This window comes from Salvelinus alpinus, chromosome 34, assembly GCF_045679555.1.
Source record: "Salvelinus alpinus chromosome 34, SLU_Salpinus.1, whole genome shotgun sequence".
NCBI classification, from domain to species: Eukaryota; Metazoa; Chordata; class Actinopteri; order Salmoniformes; family Salmonidae; genus Salvelinus; species Salvelinus alpinus.
Window position 1 is genome coordinate 13,662,173 of NC_092119.1, and position 22,522 is coordinate 13,684,694.

Sequence of the window (22,522 nt, forward strand, 5' to 3'; positions counted from 1 at the left end):
TACCCGCTCGTTTGCCTCTCTTGCGCCGTCTCTTCCTCTCTCAAGTCACGGGGATTAGGGCCTGGTCCGGAATAATCCAGCGCTGCCTACTCATTGAAGTAGAAATGAAAAGTAGAAATGTTCATCCAATTCAAGGTTAGTGATCACTGTTCTGTTTTTTCGGTCGTAGGAAATGATGGCGGAAACATTATGTACAAAAAAAAACGGTAAAGAAAAGCACACACTAAATAGCAGAATTGTTCAGGAGCCTGTAGAGCGGCTGCTATCCGCGGCAGCGTCACCTCCTCCAGATGGGAGTTTGTCTCAATATCTGCTTCAATGTGTGATAAATCAACCAGACGCCGTATTACCCCAGACGCCAATTTCAGAGCCAGCCGAAAGTTGTTTTCCTATTATATTAAAAAGGCAATTTGATGATGAAATACGTGTTCATGCATCAAACAAGCTTTATTGGAATGTATTCGTTATGAAACAAAGTCAATAGCAGGGAAACAGACGTTCAGCTACTAGCAAATTAATGTGTGGTTTTCATTCAGGTAATGCTGCTCAGCATGGTTTGGGATCAATTCCATTTCAATTCCAATGAATTAGTATTTCAGTTGACTTCCTGAAGTGATTGTATTGAAATGGAATTGATCCCAAAGGCTAAAACACATAAGGTTTTACATTGTCTCAGCTAAACATAGAGCGAGAGAAACACTCCATTTTGATGGCGGACCAGACAAAAGCTGACCCACATGACCTTTTCATTTCCTCCAGCTGAGGGCTGGCCATCAAAGAGATGAGAAAGTGTGTGCGTCAGTGGCAGTTGGTGCTGTTTAAGATTAGCATGGCCTTATTTCTATTACAGCATATTGGAGGACTGTCATTCAAATTCCATTCACCCAGCTCAATGTAACATTAATTGGTTTAGGCTATTACATGATACTTACATTCTCCCTATACATATAATGAGGTTGCTACAACCTACGAATGAAAGCTTACAACGAAGGTGCACAGGTCGAGAGAAAAATGTGTGTAATCATGGTGACACAGTGACACATTCAGTACCACTTTGCACACTCTTGCCTGCATCTACAGTAGCTGATCTAGGGTGTAATCATTAGTCCCAACAGTTGCAAACTGTTTATCCCCATTTCGTTATGTTTGTTTCCATTTTAAAAAAGTTTTTCAACAGAATCGGCAGAATGAATACACCCCTGATCACATGCACACACAGGTCACTTTCATAGCAGCCACATTCAAACTTCATGATCACTTTGCTCACATCTGCGCTCTTTTGCTCTCACCTTTTTCCTTCAATTCAGGACTTCACAGCTGTCTGTGAACAGGCAAAAAAAAACTTTCCAAGCCAAAGCATACCATGACCGCTAACTGCTACACACAGCCTACATCTTTGTCACCATATTAGCTAACGTCATAGTTAACATAGCTACTAGTACTAACGCGTTACTACAATAACACAGTACAGTGTACAGCAAGCAGTTTAGCAGTTACATTGGCAGGCCCAGGTGGCAATAACTCTATAAAACCAAAAGCTTACTTTGACTTGGAAGAGTTTCAGTGTTGGATAGCCATAGCCAGCTAGCTAACACAGCATCCCTCTCTGTTTGAGCTGGGTGTTGGAGTAGGATACACTACAGTATGCGGGCCTATCAGTATGAAAATTATCCTCACATTAATATATACAGTACACTACCATTCAAAAGTTTGGGGTCACTTAGATATTTCCTTGTCTTTTTAAAGAAAAGCTCATTTCTTGTCCATTAAAATAACATCAAATTGATCATAAATACAGTGTAGACATTGTTAATGTTGTAAATGACTTTTGTAGCTGGAAACGGCAGATTTTTTATGGAATATCTACATAGGCGTACAGAGGCCCATTATCAGCAGCCGTCACTCCTGTGTTACAATGGCATGTTGTGTTAGCTAATCCAAGTTTATCATTTTAAAAGGGTAATTGATCATTAGAAAACCCTTTTGTAATTATGTTAGCACAGCTGTAAGCTGTTGTCCTGATTAAAGTAGCAATAAAACTGACCTTCTTTAGACTGGTTGAGTATCTGGAGCATCAGCATTTGTGGGTTTGATTACATGCTCAAAATGGCCAAAAGCAAAGACCTTTCTTCTGAAACTCATCAGTCTATTCTTGTTCTGAGAAATTAAGGCTATTCCATACGAGAAATTGCAAAGAAACTGAAGATCTCGTAAAATGCTGCGTACTACTCCCTTCACAGAACAGCGCTAATTGGCTCTAACTAGAATTGAAAGAGGAGTGGGCCTCCCTCTCCTCTTTCTATTCTAGTTAGAGCCAATTTGCGCTGAGCAAGAGGACAAGTACATTAGAGTGTCTAGTTTGAGAAACAGACGCCTCACAAGTCCTCAACTGGCAGCTTCATTAAGTCGTACCCGCAAAACACCAGTCTCAACGTCAACAGTGAAGAGGCGACTCCGGGATGCTGGCAGAGTTCCTCTGTCCAGTGTCTGTGTTATTTTGCCCATCTTAATATTTTCTTTTTATTGGCCAGTCTGAGATATGGCTTTTTCTTTGCAACTCTGCCTAGAAGGCCAGCACCCCAGAGTCGCCTCTTCACTGTTGACGTTGAGACTCGTGTTTTGCAGGTACTATTTAATGAAGCTGCCAGTTGAGTACTTGTGAGGCGTCTGTTTCTCAAATTAGACACTCTAATGTACTTGTCCTCTTGCTCAGTTGTGCACCTGGGCCTCCCACTACGCTTTCTATTCTGGTTAGAGCCAGTTTGCGCTGTTCTAACATAATTGCAAAAGGGTTTTCTAATGATCAATTAGCCTTTTAATATGATAAACTTGGATTAGCTAACACTCTCTCTTGGTCCTCCTTAATTTCAGAATAAATTAATTTGTACAAAACTGTTCAACTAATGTCTTTCTCTCTCTTTGAGTCAACTATACACCACATTTTATGCACTGCAATACTAGCTAGCTGTAGCTTATCCTTTCAGTACTAGATTAATTCTCTGGTCCTTGGATTCGGTGGACAACATATCAGTTCATGTTGCAAGAGCTCTGATAGGTTGGAGGACGTCCTCTGGAAGTTGTCATAATTACTCTGTAAGTCTATGGAAGTGGGTGACCATGAGCCTCCTAGGTTTTGTATTGAAGTCAATGTACCCAGAGGAGGACAGAAGCTAGCTGTCCTCCGGCTACAACATGGTGCTACCCTACAGAGTGCTGTTGAGGCTACTGTAGACTTTCATAGGAAAACAGTGTGTTTTAATCAATTATTTGGTGACTTGAATATATCTGGTATAGCTGGAAAACTTTTTTAATGTTTCGCTATTTTATTTTTATGAAATTCACGGTCCTTTCCTTCCTCCTCTAAGGAGCGTCCACTGGTGTGCGTGTGTGTGTGCTTGCGTGTCTCAGCCCTTTGACATTTGTGTGTGTGTGTGTGTGTTATTAAACATTCCAATGAGGTACAAGACAGAGCGTGTCCCTTTCCCCCTTGTGTGCCACATACAGTTAGTTGCTGTCATCCACATACCTCCTCTCCTCACCTACAGCACTCAGCCTCTCTCCTCCTCTCCTCACCCACAGCACTCAGCCTCTCTCCTCCTCTCCTCACCCACAGCGCTCAGCCTCTCTCCTCCTCTCCTCACCCACAGCACTCAGCCTCTCTCCTCCTCTCCTCACCCATAGCACTCAGTCTCTCTCCTCCTCTCCTCACCCACAGCACTCAGCCTCTCTCCTCCTCTCCTCACCCACAGCACTCAGCCTCTCTCCTCCTCTCCTCACCCACTGCACTCAGCCTCTCTCCTCCTCTCCTCACCCACAGCACTCAGCCTCTCTCCTCCTCTCCTCACCCACAGCACTCAGCCACTCTCCTCTCCTCACTCACAGCACTCAGCCTCTCTCCTCCTCTCCACACCCACAGCACTCAGCCACTCTCCTCTCCTCACCCACAGCACTCAGCCTCTCTCCTCCTCTCCTCATCCACAGCACTCAGCCTCTCTCCTCCTCTCCTCACCCACAGCACTCAGCCTCTCTCCTCCTCTCCTCACCTACAGCACTCAGCCTCTCTCCTCCTCTCCTCACCCACAGCACTCAGCCTCTCTCCTCCTCTCCTCACCCAAAACACTCACCCTCTCTCCTCCTCTCCTCACCCACAGCACTCAGCCTCTCTCCTCCTCTCCTCACCCACAGCACTCAGCCTCTCTCCTCCTCTCCTCACCCACAGCACTCAGCCTCTCTCCTCCTCTCCTCACACACAGCACTCAGCCTCTCTCCTCCTCTCCTCACCCACAGCACTCAGCCTCTCTCCTCCTCTCCTCACCCACAGCACTCAGCCTCTCTCCTCCTCTCCTCACCCACAGCACTCAGCCTCTCTCCTCCTCTCCTCACCCACAGCCCTCAGCCTCTCTCCTCCTCTCCTTAACCCACAGCACTCAGCCTCTCTCCTCCTCTCCTCACCCAAAGCACTCAGCCTCTCTCCTCCTCTCCTTAACCCACAGCACTCAGCCTCTCCCCTCCTCTCCTCACCCACAGCACTCAGGCTCTCTCCTCCTCTCCTCCTCTCCACCTTACACATAACACACATTTTAGCCCTTCTCCTCCTCTCCTCACCCACAGCACTCAGCCTCTCTCCTCCTCTCCTCACCCACAGCACTCAGCCTCTCTCCTCCTCTCCTCACCCACAGCACTCAGCCTCTCTCCTCCTCTCCTCACCCACAGCACTCAGTCTCTCTCCTCCTCTCCTCACCCACAGCACTCAGCCTCTCTCCTCCTCTCCTCACCCACAGCACTCAGCCTCTCTCCTCCTCTCCTCTCCTCACCCACAGCACTCAGCCTCTCTCCTCCTCTCCTCACCCACAGCACTCAGCCTCTCTCCTCCTCTCTTCACACACAGCACTCAGCCTCTCTCCTCCTCTCCTCACACACAGCACTCAGCCACTCTCCTCCTCTCCTTACCCAAAGCACTCAGCATCTCTCCTCCTCTCCTCACCCACAGCACTCAGCCTCTCTCCTCCTCTCCTCACCCAAAGCACTCAGCCTCTCTCCTCCTCTCCTTAACCCACAGCACTCAGCCTCTCCCCTCCTCTCCTCACCCACAGCACTCAGCCTCTCTCCTCCTCTCCTCACCCACAGCACTCAGTCTCTCTCCTCCTCTCCTCACCCACAGCACTCAGCCTCTCTCCTCCTCTCCTCACCCACAGCACTCAGCCTCTCTCCTCCTCTCCTCTCCTCACCCACAGCACTCAGCCTCTCTCCTCCTCTCCTCACCCACAGCACTCAGCCTCTCTCCTCCTCTCTTCACACACAGCACTCAGCCTCTCTCCTCCTCTCCTCACACACAGCACTCAGCCACTCTCCTCCTCTCCTTACCCAAAGCACTCAGCATCTCTCCTCCTCTCCTCACCCACAGCACTCAGCCTCTCTCCTCCTCTCCTCACCCAAAGCACTCAGCCTCTCTCCTCCTCTCCTTAACCCACAGCACTCAGCCTCTCCCCTCCTCTCCTCACCCACAGCACTCAGCCTCTCTCCTCCTCTCTTCACACACAGCACTCAGCCTCTCTCCTCCTCTCCTCACACACAGCGCTCAGCCTCTCTCCTCCTCTCCTCACCCACAGCACTCAGTCTCTCTCCTCCTCTCCTCACCCACAGCACTCAGCCTCTCTCCTCCTCTCCTCACCCACAGCACTCAGCCTCTCTCCTCCTCTCCTCACCCACAGCACTCAGCCTCTCTCCTCCTCTCCTCTCCTCACCCACAGCACTCAGCCTCTCTCCTCCTCTCCTCACCCACAGCACTCAGCCTCTCTCCTCCTCTCTTCACACACAGCACTCAGCCTCTCTCCTCCTCTCCTCACACACAGCACTCAGCCACTCTCCTCCTCTCCTTACCCAAAGCACTCAGCATCTCTCCTCCTCTCCTCACCCATAGCACTCAGCCTCTCTCCTCCTCTCCTCACCCACAGCACTCAGCCTCTCTCCTCCTCTCCTCACCCACAGCACTCAGCCTCTCTCCTCCTCTCATCACCCACAGCACTCAGCCTCTCTCCTCCTCTCCTCTCCTCACCCACAGCCCTCAGCCTCTCTCCTCCTCTCCTCACCCACAGCACTCAGCCTCTCTCCTCCTCTCCTCACCCACAGCACTCAGCCTCTCTCCTCCTCTCCTCACCCACAGCACCAGCCTCTCTCCTCCTCTCCTCACCCACAGCACTCAGCCTCTCTCCTCCTCTCCTCACCCACAGCACTAAGCCTCTCTCCTCCTCTCCTCACCCACAGCACTCAGCCTCTCTCCTCCTCTCCTCACCCACAGCATTCAGCCTCTCTTCTCCTCTCCTCACCCACAGCACTCAGCCTCTCTCCTCCTCTCCTCACCCACAGCACTCAGCCTCTCTCCTCCTCTCCTCACCCACAGCACTAAGCCTCTCTCCTCCTCTCCTCACCCACAGCACTCAGCCTCTCTCCTCCTCTCCTCACCCACAGCACTCAGCCTCTCTCCTCCTCTCCTCACCTACAGCACTCAGCCTCTCTCCTCTTCTCCTCACCCACAGCACTCAGCCTATCTCCTCCTCTCCTCACCCACAGCACTCAGCCTCTCTCCTCCTCTCCTCACCCACAGCACTCAGCCTCTCTCCTCCTCTCCTCACCCACAGCACTCAGCCTCTCTCCTCCTCTCCTCACCCACAGCACTCAGTCTCTCTCCTCCTCTCCTCACCCACAGCACTCAGCCTCTCTCCTCCTCTCCTCACCCACAGCACTAAGCCTCTCTCCTCCTCTCCTCACCCACAGCCCTCAGCCTCTCCTCACCCACAGCACTCAGCCTCTCTCCTCCTCTCCTCACCCACAGCACTCAGCCTCTCTCCTCCTCTCCTCACTTACAGCACTCAGCCTCTCTCCTCTTCTCCTCACCCACAGCACTCAGCCTCTCTCCTCCTCTCCTCACCCACAGCACTCAGCCTCTCTCCTCCTCTCCTCACCCACAGCACTCAGCCTCTCTCCTCCTCTCCTCACCCACAGCACTAAGCCTCTCTCCTCCTCTCCTCACCCACAGCACTCAGCCTCTCTCCTCCTCTCCTCACCCACAGCACTCAGCCTCTCTCCTCCTCTCCTCACCTACAGCACTCAGCCTCTCTCCTCTTCTCCTCACCCACAGCACTCAGCCTCTCTCCTCCTCTCCTCACCCACAGCACTCAGCCTCTCTCCTCCTCTCCTCACCCACAGCACTCAGTCTCTCTCCTCCTCTCCTCACCCACAGCACTCAGCCTCTCTCCTCCTCTCCTCAACCCACAGCACACAGCCTAGTCCCTCTCCTCTCCTCCCCTCTGCCTCTCCTCCTCTCCTCTCTCCCACACAAAACTCCCACACTCCTCCCCTCCTGTCCTTCTCTCCTCTCCTCTCCTCTCCTCTCCTCTCCTCTCCTCTCCTCTCCTCTCCTCTCCTCTCCTCTCCTCTCCTCTCCTCTTCTCTCCGCACACATCCTAGACTCAGTGGCTTGTGGTGATAATCTCTCTGTTCCCAGAAAGCCCTGGCTCCCCGCTGCTTGAGGCTCATCATCCCATATTATTACGCTTCCTCAATAGAAGCCTGTGGTTGCTATGGAAGCCAGCAGTAGCTCTGTTCTAGGCGCTGCCTGGAGAGTGTTAGACATAGAAATAGAATACCTAGAATGGATAAGATTTCCATTCTAGTTATTCTGTTGATGGCATTAGCTATATTTGGAGATAAACAGTCTCCACGATTTCTCAATGATTTCTTTGTGATATTTTGGAGCAAAAATGCACTGACGAGGGAAAACGTTTGTTGATATGTGGCTTGATTAAACCATATTATGAGGTAAATGTGTGGTGAGTGGTTGACATTGCGAGCCCTCTTATTGTACTGTGGTAAGTTGTATGCAATAACATTGTGAGGATTTGACTGTTTTATGCAATAACATTGTGTCACGGCTGTTGAAAGAGGAGGTGCAGTGTGATGAGCGTACATTTTCTTTAATAAATAAAAATGACGCCGAACAAAACAATAAACATTACAAAAACAAACCGTGAAGCTCAAAGGCTAAGGGCCCTAAACAAAGTCAACTTCCTACAAACACAGGTGGAAAAAAGGGGTACCTAAGTATGGTTCTCAATCAGAGACAACGATAGACAGCTGCCTCTGATTGAGAACCATACCCAGCCAAACACAAAGAAATACACAACATAGAACATAGAATACCCACCCCAACTCACGCCCTGACCAAACCAAAATAGAGACATAAAAAGGATCTCTAAGGTCAGGGCGTGACACCTTGCGAGGATTTGATTGTTTTATGCAATAACATTGTGAGGATTTGACTGTTTTATGCAAAAATAGTTTATTTGTTTGTTATCTGGATCCCCATTAACTTTTGCAGAGACAGTAGATATTTATCCTGGGGTCCACAAAAAACACAACATAACAAGTAACAAAACACTGGTACACTGATAGACAAGGACAGTCACACAAATGTATATAGTGTGGTAAAATGTGCATGCCCTCGCTTAATAAGCAGGACATTCTTGATGTTGCAACCCCCAAGAGTGACTGAATTAGCCCTGGATGTACCTCACTTTACAGTTACAGCAGCAGGCAGCCACTTACAGTATCATGCAAAGGTCAAAGAAATCCACTGGCATGAAATATTGAATACCTGAAGAACATTACATGGTGGAAATAGAGGGTGTTATTTTTACAGTCTGAATCTAGAGAAGACAGTAACTGTATTTTGAGACGGTTTAAGGTAATGAACATGGAAGTGTTTGGCAGCTTTGGAGGTATGGGGTTGTATTGGCATGTTTATTGAGTCTACTCTCCATTCCCTTTATTGTAGTTTTTCCAATGCCAGCCCACTAAGCCGGATTAACACAGGCGTATATTTGCAATTCAGCTAAATGTAAATTTCACAGGATATATGTATTTTTGTGTGTGTGTGTGTGTGTGTGTGTGTGTGTGTGTGTGTGTGTGTGTGTGTGTGTGTGTGTGTGTGTGTGTGTGTGTGTGTGTGTGTGTGTGTGTGTGTGTGTGTGTGTGTGTGTGTGTGTGTGTGTGTGTGTGTGTGTGTGTGTGTTATATACACTAATGTGTGTATCCCTTGTCTTCTGTATGTGGTTACCTCTTTTTGACACGAATCCAAGTCATACTACTGCCCCCTGCTGTAACGGTGTGTAATAACAGGAGTTTAGACGCAGCATACACCGACAACACAGATTGTGCTAAACTAACCCCTTATTCTCTTCTCTCTTCCTTAGACTCTACGGACTGAAAGAGGAGAAACAGTTACTGTGGACTTGTACAGAACTCATCACAGGAACAACTCTCTCTGAGGTCTGTCGGATCAGAAGCGCGTGGGACTCCATTCTCTCCTCCTCAGTAGATTCTCTTTAGAAGCCCCACAGTGAAGGCAGAGTGATACCTTTGGACAATTGAAGCAAGCTCACACATTTGCCTCAGGAAATGTTCTGCTGCTGTTGTCCTCTGCCAGTCCATGTTGCTTCCGTGAGGACTCGGCCACTACAAAGTCTACAACTGAAGATATGTGGTTTTGTCATTTTCCTATGGAGCAATAAAGCCCAGCTGCTATGTTCACTTTATTACTGAGGGGATTCCCAAGTTATGGAGTTGTGTTGTGAGACCGTGATGTCAGCAGTAGAACAGCAGACTCAATGGAACTGCACTGAGAGAGGGAATGCACCAGTCTGTATGGCTTAAACAGACCATAATATATCATTGCAATTCTCCCAACCAGAATTGGTCCCATTGCCTTCTCGGTCCTAGGAGTGTTGTCTTTTCCAAACCAATCAATGGAGGACACGTTGCGTTATTCTAAGGAGTGGGAGTGCATTCTTCTCAATAATGTAAACAAATCCAAATGTATCTGTTAATCTAGTAGGTATTGATGTGGTACACTTGACTTTTGCCCCTAAATACCTTCCTGAAAAAACTGTAAAGTAGGACTACAAGTGAAGTCGGACTACAACTTTTGTTTTGGAGGAGTACAACAGGAAGTTCAGTAGAACTATAACCCCCATTACCCACCATGGTGTTGCCGCAGCCAGACAAGCGCCATGTGTGCCTGACCACAATGGTGATCATGACCAGCATGGCCTTTATGGATGCCTACCTAGTAGAGCAGAACCAAGGGCCCAGGAAGGTAAGAGGCCATTTTTTTTATTGCTATAGTCTGTGATTCAATAAAGAATACAACTATTTATCATTCATTTAAAAGCTTTGAATTACAAAATGTTTTCAACCTGGCCTTTAATCAGTGATTTTACTGTTTTAACATCCTTAGTTTTTTTGCATCTCTTTCATTGCCTTTCAATTGTTTGCTTTTAATGTATTTCAATATATTGTTTTACTGTAAAAACTGTGCTGTGATTTTAATGTTGGGTAAATAAAGTACGATGTGTATTTGTAGATCGGGGTGTGCATCATCGTGCTGGTGGGAGACATCTGCTTCCTCATCGTGCTGCGATATGTTGCGGTTTGGGTCGGGGCCGAGGTGAAAACTGCCAAGCGTGGCTACGCCATGATCCTCTGGTTCCTCTACATCTTCGTCCTAGAGATCAAACTCTACTTCGTCTTCCAGGTAGGTAGACAGGTGTGCCAGAAACCAGAGGGTCACGGGTTCGAATGGGCCGCTGTAATAGGAATTTCCAGCTGAACAAAAAGAAGAGCAGTCATTGATAAAGTCATTCTAAATCAATACGGTTTAATTACAATAATGCAGGGCGACACCTCCAGAACAGATGCATAGAACGTTTCTAACTGGCCTCTTAATATTCTAATCAGACAGCCCCAAGTGTACTGTAAACACCAGCCAGAGAGGCTGGTGATTGTCAGCTGCTACAGAATCACACAGTGTTTCACATAATACAATGATAATCAGTGTCCTCCGTCCTTGTACCTCCAGTCCGGCGTCAATCACTATCAACAGATATGAGTTTAATCCATAACATCTAGTCTAGTGACCATCAATCCGAGTGTTACAAACAGAACACTTGGAATCATGTGTAGTAGAGAACGGAAAACACAGAGATATGCTAAACATTGCGTTAAACACTCTAAACTGAATATGAACTTTATTCATTTTAAATATTCCCATTACGGCCGGCAACCGAAGTGTTGCTGGCATCAGTATCCCAGATACCATCTCCTTTCGTTGTGCCCTTGAGCAGGATACTCCACCCCTAAACTGCTCCAGGGACGCTGCACTGTGGCTAACCGTGGGGTGTGTATGTGTGTGTATTGGCTGGGTGGCGGGGAGGGGGGGAGGGGATGCTGTGGCTAACCGTGGGGTGTGTATGTGTGTGTATTGGCTGGGTGGCGGGGAGGGGATGCTGCAACCTGATCTCATAGTTTCAAGTCGGGATTTGAAAGGGCTGGATATTCACAGAAATCCTGAAAAAGACACATTTCAATATCTCTCTGACAATTAACAACAAAGAATGTCTTATATCTTCTAGAACTACAAGGCGGACAGAAAGAGCCTGGAGACGGTGGCCCGCAAGGCTCTAACCTTACTCCTCTCTGTGTGCGTCCCGGGGCTGTACCTGGTCCTTGTTGCTCTGGACAGCATGGAGTACGTGAGAACCTTCCGGAAGAAGGAGGACATGCGGGGGAGGCTGTTCTGGGTGGCCCTGGACCTGCTGGATGTTCTGGACATCCAGGCCAACCTGTGGGAGCCCCAGCGGACCGGCCTGCCCATCTGGGCCGAGGGACTGATGTTCTTCTACTGCTACATCCTGCTCCTCATCCTGCCCTGCGTCTCCCTGTCTGAGATCAGTGTCCAGGGGGAGCACGTCTCGCCCCAGAAGATGATGCTGTACCCTGTTCTTAGTCTTGTTACCATAAACATAGTGACGATCTTGATTCGTGGGGTCAACATGGTGTTGTTCCAGGATAGTAGGGTTTCCACAATCTTCATAGGGAAGAACGTGGTGGCCATAGCCACGAAGGCCTGTACATTTCTGGAGTACAGGAGGCAGGTGAAGGAGTTCCCTCCACAGGACCCTAGCATGGCAGGTATAGCATTAGAGCTGCAGCAAGGGAACTCTGTGGGTCACAGCCACGGGCACAACCAGACCCTGCCCAATGCCACCACTAGCCTCCCCGACGAACCCTCACCGACCGAGGTCATAGACACATGACCCTTGCCCATGGATAGTTACATCCTTTTCACACTGTAATGCCGAGCGGATCCATACTGTGATGGCTTGGGTATTTTTCTTTCACACTGTGCTTTCCAGCAACTACCAGCGCAGTACAGCTTGGCTTAGCTTGGCTCAGTAGTGTGAAAAGTGTGGCAAGTGTCTGATCCTGGGCACAGCTAGACTGGACTAGACTTCTCAGAGCTCAGCTAGACTGGACTAGACTTCTCAGAGCACAGTATGACCCCGAAAAAGACTGTTTCCGTCCAATGGGGTGGCAGAAAGAAACACAATTTTTCACTGAGTACGCTCCAGCTCAGGAAAACGGCCCAACGCCTTGCCAGCCAGCCTACCAGATGAACTGATGAGATCATTCTGATAAAGACTGATGTGTTTTTCTATTCTATTGTGTGTGTTTCTATACTTCTCTATGGTGAACTAGCAGACAGACAGACAGACACATACAGGTGACCTCAGATACAAAGCCCAGCTCAGCTGACATGAGCTTATAGTCCACCTGTAACCAGACCTGGGTGCAAATACTATTAGAAATAATTTCAAATACTTTATCTGGACTTAATTGAGCTTGCCTGGCACAATGGAACCAATGGAATAGTAGCAAGACTGCAAACCACACCCATCTGGCACTCCAGACAGGCTAGAGCAAACACTAAACGTAAAAATAAAAAAAATCCAGTAGTACTTGAACCCAGGTCTCCTGTAAACTCCTTGTCCTTTTTGACTCACTGGGAATTTTTGTAATTCCAAGACAATGTTTTTAAGTGATGGTGTAATGCTGTAATTCTCTTTGTCATTTTAAATATAGATACAGTACCAGTCAAAAGTTTGGACACACCTACTAATTCAAGGGTTTTTCTGTATTTTTACTATTTTCTACATTGTAGAATAATATTGAAGACATCAAAACTATAGTAGTAACCAAAAAAGTGTTAAACAAATCAAAATATATTTTATATCATAGATTCTTCAAAGCAGCCATCCTTTTCCTTGATGACAGCTTTGCACACTCTTGGCATTCTCTCAACCAGCCTCAGGAGGAATTATTTTCCAACAGTCTTGAAGGAGTTCCCACATATGCTGAATACTTGTTGGCTGCTTTTCCTTCACTCTGCGGTCCAACTCATTCCATACCATCGCAATTGGGTTTAGGTCTGGTAATTGTGGAGGCCAGGTCATCTGATGCAGCACTCCATCACTCTTGTTGGTCAAATAGCCCTTACACAGCCTGGAGGTGTGTTGGGTCATTGTCCTGTTGAAAAACAAATGATAGTCCCACTAAGCGCAAACCAGATGGGATGGCATATCGCTGCAGAATGCTGTGGTAACCATGCTGGTTAAGTGTGCCTTGAATTCTAAATAAATCACAGACAGTGTCACCAGCAAAGCACCCCCACACCATCACACCTCCTCCTCCATGCTTCACGGTGGGAACCACACATGCGGAGATCATCCGTTCACCTTTTCTGCGTCTCACAAAGACAGTTGGAACAGGTTTGAACTGGTTGTAACCTAAATTTGGACTCATCAGACCAAAGGACTGATTTCCACCGGTCTAATGTCCATTGCTTGTGTTTCTTGGCCCAAGCAAGTCTCTTCTTATTATTAGTATTCTTTAGTAGTGGTTTCTTTAATTCAATTCGACCATGAAGGCCTGATTCACACAGTCTCCTCTGAACAGTTGATATTGAGATGTGTCTGTTACTTGAACTCTGTGAAACATTTATTTGGGCTGCAATCTAAAGTGCAGTTAACTCTAATGAACTTATCCTCTGCAGCAGAGGTAACTCTGGGTCTTCCTTTCCTGTAGCGGTCCTCATGAGAGCCAGTTTCATCATAGGGCTTGATGGTTTTTGCGACTGCACATGAAGAAACGTTCAAAATTCTTGATATTTTCTGCATTGACTGAACTTCATGTCTTAAAGTAATGATGGACTGTCGTTTCTCTTTGCATATTTGAGCTGTTCTTGCTATAATATGGACTTGGTCTTTTACCAAGTAGGGCTATCTTCTGTATACCCCCTACCTTGTCACAACACAACTGATTGGGTCAAATGCATTAAGAAGGAAAGAAATTCCACAAAATGCATTCCAGGTGACTACCTCATGAAGCTGGTTGAAAGAATGCCAAGAGTGTGCAAAGCTGTCGTCAAGGCTACTTTGAGGAATCTCAAATATAAAATATATTTTGATTTGTTTCACACTTTTTTGGTTACTACATGATTCCATATGTGCTATTTCATAGTTTTGATGTCTTCCCAATTATTCTACAATGTAGAAAATAGTTTAAAAAAATAATAACTTGAATGAGTAGGTGTGTCCAAACTTTTGACTAGTACTCTATATATGCATACAGTATATATAAATATATATATATATAGACACTGTCAGTGAAGCAGCATTCATTTGAGGACTATACTCTGTGAGAGAATTTCAGAGCGAGGGTGGGAGAGGGAGGGATGGACGGTGGGGTGGAAGAGAAGCAAGAATTGAGACAGGGAGCGAGTGAGAAACAGAACGATGGGAGGAAGGGTGGGTGGGAGTGGGAGGAAAATGGCTGGGGAGAGGGGCAGTGTGTGTGTGTTTAATGGAGGGATGGAGGGACGGAGGATGGGTAAAGCTGCTTATTAGGTGTAAGCCTCTCAGAAGGGGATCCAATTTCCCTGCTATTGTGAGGCTTTTAAAGTACGAGACCAGCCCGTTTGAATGGTGTCCATATTAGGACATCCTTAGAGTCACAAGAAAGAGGTGTCAGACACCAGGGCCCGTATGTATCAAGCATCTCAGAGTAGGAGTGCTGGATCAGGATCAATTTGCCTTATAAATTACAATGAATAAGATGAGGGACCTGATCCTACTGTAGTTCAGCACTCAGATACTTTGTGAATACTGGCTCTGACTAGATTCACCCCTTATGACTCAGAGGCTGTTCCTAATATGGGCACTGTACATTAGGTGATTTGGAATCCTCTGTTTCCCTGAGCTCAGCACTATATATAGAATGAATAATAAAGAGGGCGCACAGCCCCTATAGTTTCTCAATGTGTCTTAGTGTGTGTGTGTGTGTGTGTGTGTGTGTGTGTGTGTGTGTGTGTGTGTGTGTGTGTGTGTGTGTGTGTGTGTGTGTGTGTGTGTGTGTGTGTGTGTGTGTGTGTGTGTGTGTGTGTGTGTGTGTGTGTGTGTGTGTGTGTGTGTGTGTGTGTGTGTGTGTGTTTGGCAGGAAACATGCATAATATTTAGCGTACTATTTAGCGTAAAACACCACACATTTGAACAACATTCAAATGACCATAGATGTGTTAAACTCAGAGATAATCACACAATGTCTTTACTTGTCATTTTAATGGAGGAAACAGAATACGCTAGTATGTGGACACCTGCTCGTCAAACATCTCATTCCAAAATCATGTGTATTAATATGGTGTTGGTCCACCTTTTGCTGCTATAACAGCCTCCAATCTTCTGGGAAGGCTTTCCACTAGATGTTGGAACATTGCTGCATGGACTTGCTTCTATTCAGCCACAAGAGCATTAGTGAGTTCGGGCACTGATGTTGGGCGATTAGGCTTTGCTCGCTGTCAGCGTTCCAATTCCAAAGGTGCTCGATGGGGTTGAAACAGGAAAGTGCCTTCCCCAAACTGTTACCACAAAGTTAGAAGCACAGAATCTTCTAGAATGTTATTGTATGCTGTAGCATTAAAATGTCCTTTCACTGGAAGGGGCCTAGCCCGAACCATGAAAAACAGCCTCAGACCATTATTCCTCCTCCACCAAACTTTACTGTTGGCACTATACATTGGGGCAGGTAGCGTTCTCCTGGCATCCGCCAAACCCAGATTTGTGCATTGGACTTTTAGATGGTGAAGCGTGATTCATCATTCCAGAGAACGCGTTTCCACTGCTCCAAGGTCCAATGGTGGCGAGCTTTACATCACTCCAGCCGACGCTTGGCATTGCGCATGTTGATCTTAGGCTTGTGTGCGGCTGCTCGGCCTTAGAAACCCATTGCATGAAGCTCCCGATGAACAGTTCTTGTGCTGACGTTGCTTCCAGAGGCAGTTTTGGAACTCGGTAATGAGTGTTGCAACCAAGGACAAACGATTATACAGTACCATGACCCAGGCTATACAGTACCATGGCCCAGGCTATACAGTACCATGACCCAGGCCATACAGTACCATGACCCAGGTTATACAGTACCAAGACCCAGGTTATACAGTACCAAGACCCAGGCTATACAGTACCATGGCCCAGGCTATACAGTACCATGACCCAGGCTATACAGTACCATGACCCAGGTGCTACAGTACCAAGACCCAGGTTATACAGTATCATGACCCAGGCTATACAGTACCATGACCCAGGTGCTACAGTACCAAGACCCAGGTTATACAGTATCATGACCCAGGCTATACAGTACCATGACCCAGGCTATACAGTACCATGACCCAGGCTATACAGTACCATGGTCCAGGCTATACAGTACCATGGCCCAGGCTATACAGTACCATGACCCAGGCTATACAGTACCATGACCCAGGCTATACAGTACCATGGCCCAGGCTATACAGTCCCATGACCCAGGCTATACAGTACCATGAACCAGGCTATACAGTACCATGACCCAGGCTATAGAGTACCAAGACCCGGGCTATACAGTCCCATGACCCAGGCTATACACTACCAAGACCCAGGCTATAGAGTATCATGACCCAGGCTATACAGTACCATGACCCAGGCTATACAGTACCATGACCCAGGCTATACAGTACCATGGCCCAGGCTATACAGTACCATGGCACAGGCTATACAGTCCCATGACCCAGGCTATACAGTACCATGGCCCAGGCTATACAGTACCATGGCCCAGGCTATACAATACCATGGCACAGGCTATACAGTCCCATGACCCAGGCTATACAGTACCATGGCCCAGGCTATACAGTACCATGGCCCAGGCTATACAGTACCATGGGCCAGGCTATACAATACCATGGCCCAGGCTATATATTACCATGCAAAATGCACAATAAGATGCTCAACTCTTACTTATTTCCTGTAAATGAGTGTTTGGGTGCTTTGGCCCAGGAGTATGAAAAAGACGACCAGGGCTGGTGATACAGTAGCACGGCCAGGAGAGGGAACAGATTAGAGCAATAAGGGGGTACCGTATAGGGTAGCGTATAGTAGGATAGACAAGCAGCATCAATGGTGGGGAATCAACGGTTTGCAGAAAGCAATTTAGAGTCTGCCGATTGGGTGAGTCTGCCAGGTAGCACCGCTGGTTCCGGTGATAAATAACAGTCTCTGCTATTCTGGGTCTACTTATCTATCACAGCAGAGACGAGAGCTGGCCGGGTCTCGAGGTCTCTAGCTGATTCTGATTCTATGGCCACTTCCCCTTGGACCCTAGACAAGAAATAAGCAATGAACATTGTTTCAGATGACTACAGAACGGATATCCAAACAGGACAGATGAAGAGGCAAGCCTTAATCTTTAACTCTTAGATGTTAAGTCCCTATTTGGGGGACTTTGAGCATTTCTGGACCGGTTCCGACAGACATTTTGGTGTACAAAGCGTTCTGTGACTGTCTTGGGGTTCAGAGTTTTATATTTCAAGGAAGTCCCTAACCAGGGCTGCTATGTCCACGGTTTTCCTGAAAACTGGGCTACTTTGAAAACAATGTTGCGGTTGTATTGGTCGCGGGATGCAGGTTTTTGGGCTACTTTTAAATTTCCCCGCGGCTGCCATGGCATTTCTCTTCTTTTTTTTCTCTATCTATTAATTTCACTGTGACCTGCTGCTGACTATCAGGCAGTGAGGCAGGCTGTTGCTGGGAGAGTGAGTGGTGGGGAAGGAGGGAGGGGGAAGGCCGGAGCGGAGGGGTGTCTGTGTGTGTGTGTGTGTGTGTGTGTGTGTGTGTGTGTGTGTGTGTGTGTGTGTGTGTGTGTGTGTGTGTGTGTGTGTGTGTGTGTGTGTGTGTGTGTGTGTGTGTGCGTGCGTGCGTGCGTGCGTGCGTGCGTGCGTGCGTGCGTGCGTGCGTGCGTGTGTGCGTGCGTGCGTGTTGAGAGAGCAAGCAGGAGGAGAGCAGCGCCAGCACATGCCATGACGTGCATGTTAAGTGATGTGAGAACAACCCACTAGGCAAAAACTGGTTAACTAATAAATCTGATGACTTCGAATCAACGTGGAAAGCTGATTGGATTAAGGGAATTTTGTATTTTTTTCACCAAATTGTTTACCTAAATCTAATGCAGGGTGACATTTTTTTGTTGATTTGACATTGAATTCACGTTAATTGACATCTCGAGAAAATTTATATCAAAACTAGACGTTGAAATGACGCCTGTGCCCAGCGGGAACGAAATAACAGCACTGGCTAGCTGCCTACTTCTCGCTCATGTGGCAACTCCTCTTTTGCTGCAAAACATTTTTGGGGGCTAGTTTTTCAGGTCTTGTGGGCGGGGTATGAGTGGTCATTGTTCTAGAAATTAAGTTAGACTTAGCAAACCTTGCCCCATCTCTCTGCTCTCCACTCCCACTCTCCTAGCAGGGCTGACTTGCAGTGTCAGGTTTCAGACCCCATATTTGCATAGGGAGTGACTTGTCACATCTTCTGGCCTATCCAGACAAAGGAATGATTTCCTGTGTCTGTTATACTCTTAGCTGGATTTAGAGCTCTCAACATGAAAAAATATGAAATGATTTCATAAGAATTGAACTAAGACCACTTTCTCTTGTACACAGATGGACGAAAGCACTTCGTTCTTAAAACTGAAGTTGTAAAGACTACATTTGAATGGTGTCTCTGCGTCGCTTAGTGGACATTTAGGAGACAATTATCTCTCTGCAATTATATGAAATAGTGCCAATATTATACTCTCACTAAGCATGATCATATTTATTTTACAGTGATAAGAAATGGCAAATCTTATAGTAAGTTGTTTACAATTTAATTGTCATTATATTTAGAAAGCATTTCAGTCATTTCAAGCCCCTATGATTTTCTATATTTATATAATATTTGTATATGTACTTGAGCTAGTGTCCTCAAAAGTGATTACACCTCAGCAATGTCTAACCATGTTTAACACAAAGGTGAGTTCCAGACCTTTCTAAAACTATGAAACATTACCAGTTATTATTTATTGCCATCTCATGGATAATAATTACGTTTGGGTATCTCTATTTAGGCAGAAATTAAAATGTTTCCCTATCATTCATCTACCACACTTCCCCCTGGACAATAAGGAACCAGTACAGGAGGTCGGAGTCTAACGCACACACACACACATACACAAATAAACGCACACACGCTGAGGCACGCATGTACACATACATGAAAATACACATGTTGCTGAATGATAGCTCTCTACTTATTATAGCCACAAGTCTGCCTATATGGTCATAAGTATATGTAAAACATGATAATTAACATGAAATATATATATATGTAGAGAGAGCGAGAGAGAGAGAGAGAGAGAGAGAGAGAGAGAGAGAGAGAGAGAGAGAGAGAGAGAGAGAGAGAGCAAGAGAGAGAGAGAGAGAGAGAGAGAGAGAGAGAGAGAGAGAGAGAGAGAGAGAGAGAGAGAGAGAGAGAGAGAGAGAGAGAGAGAGAGAGAGAGAGAGAGAGAGAGAGAGAGAGAGAGAGAGAGAGAGAGAGAGAGACTCATAAATCACAGGTCTGCCGCATTACCAGATTAATGGTCCACTCTCCAGAAGTAATGGGGTCAGGCTGGTGTATTTAGCTTCGACCCCCATTTATTTTCTCATCATAAGTTTATTAAAATATTCCATTTTAAACACATCATAACTTGGGTGTTAGGGAATAGATCACCATCTGCAGTCCAAGTTCTTAGCACGCACACACATGGAAACACACACACACACACACACACACATGGAAACGCACACACACACACACACACACACACACACACACACACACACACACACACACACACACACACACACACACACACACACACACACACACACACACACACACACACACACACACACGGAAACACACACACACACTCGGAAACGCACACAGACCCACGCACACAGACACAGACGCACACACACACACACACACACACACAGACGCACACACACACACTTGTGCACACACACGCACGCACTCACACACACACGCATGTACAAAATGCAGGCCAGGATTCAATGTGAGGCGCGTTGTAGAGTCCTGTCGACATTGCACCTTTTAAAGTCAATGTTCCTGCGCAGATGACGGCTCATTCAGAAGTGGCCTTCAAATCGAGCCCCCTGCAACCCGCCTCAGGTTGAATCCCGGTTCCCTACGAGAAGTAAATTACAACTGCTTTTCAATTAACCCTAACCCTGCTGTATATTACACTAAACTCATTCCACGGAGGGCCGGGGGTCTGTGGGTTTTCGCTCCTCCCTTGTAGTTGATTAATGAATTCAGGTCACTAATTAGTAAAGAATCTTCCCTCACCTGGTTGTCTAGGTCTTAATTGAAAGGAAAAAATAAAAACCGGCAGACACTAGGCCCTCCATGGAATGAGTTTGACACCCCTGTATTACACCTTCCACCAGAATGAGCAGACCATCAGTTAAGTTCATCAGCTAAAAAAAGAAGAAGTTAATTTACGTATGACAAAAAGATAATAAAACATAAGCTCATAGGAACCATGGAGGAACAATAACCATATTAATACATTGTTTTATTTTAGGCTCATGAACAACACATGAACAGTCCCATGGTAGACCCACAGCTGTACAACGATGGCACCATCGCAATGGAAGTATCTCAAAGTATTCATTATTTCAATTAACAATTAAACTGGATCAAAATATTTATATAAACATATGCATGTATCTCCTGTGTCGACTGATGCTCCATATTCAGAGTTTATTCTTCATCAAACATCACACAAAGATCTGATAAATCAATCAAATGTATTTATATAGCCCTTCTTACATCAGCTGATGTCTCAAAGTGCTGTACAGAAACCCAGCCTAAAACCCCAAACAGCAAGCAATGCAGGTGTAGAAGCACGGTGGCTAGGAAAAACTCCCTAGAAAGGCCAGAACCTAGGAAGAAACTTAGAGAGGAACCAGGCTATGAGGGGTGGCCAGTCCTCTTCTGGCTGTGCTGGGTGGAGATTATAACAGAACATGGCCAAGATGAATATAAATATCTTTATTGACTTTTCAATTCGGAAAGAAAATGTCATTATTTAAATAAATAGTTTATTTAAATCAGGGTACGTTATGTATAGGCTCAGCAGTCATATTACTACTGGGAGTTGACAACCAACAGTTTCTGCATATAGGAGTTAAGCCACTTCTGTCTCTAAATGGCGGTTAGCAGCTTACTCTTCTCCCTGAACGCTGCATCATCTGCCACCACGATGTTCCTCTTCTCCTCATTGTTAGATCCCTGCAGAGCCCAGTCACCCAGCCAGCCCCTGGCCATGTCCTCGTCCATCTGCGACTGGCCCACCATTGGGAGCCCAGGAGCTCCGCCTTGCTCTTGGCCGCACCAAAGTCTGGGGCTGACATCATCTGCATGCTCGGAGCGAGAGCGAGATGGAGGGACAGAGAACCTCCCAATCCTCCCTCTTGTCTCCTGGATCGCCTGGAGAGGTGCCTCTGGAAGCAGACAAAATAACAGGAATGATAGAACTCACTTCCATATAGGAACAACAGATCTCACTAGGAACGATAGAACTCACTTCCATAAAGGAACAACGGATCTCACTAGGAACGATAGAACTCACTTCCATATAGGAACAACGGATCTCACTAGGAACGATAGAACCATTTCTATAGATATAACTTCCATTTAGGAACAATTGTGTTCACTACAATAGAAAGATTGATCTCAGTACCATGGTGTCGTATATATTCAAATTGCAACAGTAAAAGGGTTGATTTTGGGGACAAGGGGGATAAACAGAATGAACCATCTGGGTTCATTTCAAAATTGTTTACTTGTTCCCCATGACCTCTTTCGACCGTCTCACCTCGCCTCCTTTTCAAAATGGCAGAGAAAACAAGTCCTGTCCTCAATCCCTCTCTCTCGCTTACCTCTGACATTTTGAGAAGGAGACATGGAGAAGATGAAAGATACAGGACGGGAAGAATGAGGAAAGACTTTTGAGATTCACTCCCTGCTGTCTGTCTTAGAGGGAGAAAGGACAAGTAATTGGGACACTGAGTCTTACCTGTGTATGGGTCGGAGGCGTGGCTGAGGGTAGCTGGAGGACACCAGAGTTATGGCCATTAGGGTCAGCAGCAGGAGGGCGGGGCGTGAGGCAGCGGGAGGAGCCAAGCCAGCCATACCTTAAACCCACTCTACGA

General features: G+C 46.6%; 2 protein-coding genes across 2 annotated transcripts in view; one reads left to right on the forward strand and one right to left on the reverse strand.

Annotated features, from left to right (window-relative positions):
• The window catches only part of tmem121aa (transmembrane protein 121Aa), a 62,501-nt gene extending 47,889 nt beyond the window's left edge, over positions 1-14,612 (forward strand). Inside the window, exons 2-4 of the mRNA XM_071382575.1 lie at positions 9,252-10,153; positions 10,421-10,591; positions 11,469-14,612. Coding sequence (XP_071238676.1) covers positions 10,040-10,153; positions 10,421-10,591; positions 11,469-12,152 — 969 coding nt within the window. The 5' untranslated portion in view covers positions 9,252-10,039 and the 3' untranslated portion in view covers positions 12,153-14,612. The remainder of the gene's footprint in view (positions 1-9,251; positions 10,154-10,420; positions 10,592-11,468) is intronic.
• Positions 14,613-21,455: 6,843 nt separating this feature from the next.
• Positions 21,456-22,522, reverse strand: pth2 (parathyroid hormone 2). The gene is given in 4 exon segments (XM_071382912.1): positions 21,456-21,670; positions 21,673-21,735; positions 21,738-21,811; positions 22,387-22,522. Coding segments are annotated over 4 exon segments (468 nt in total). The 5' UTR covers positions 22,503-22,522.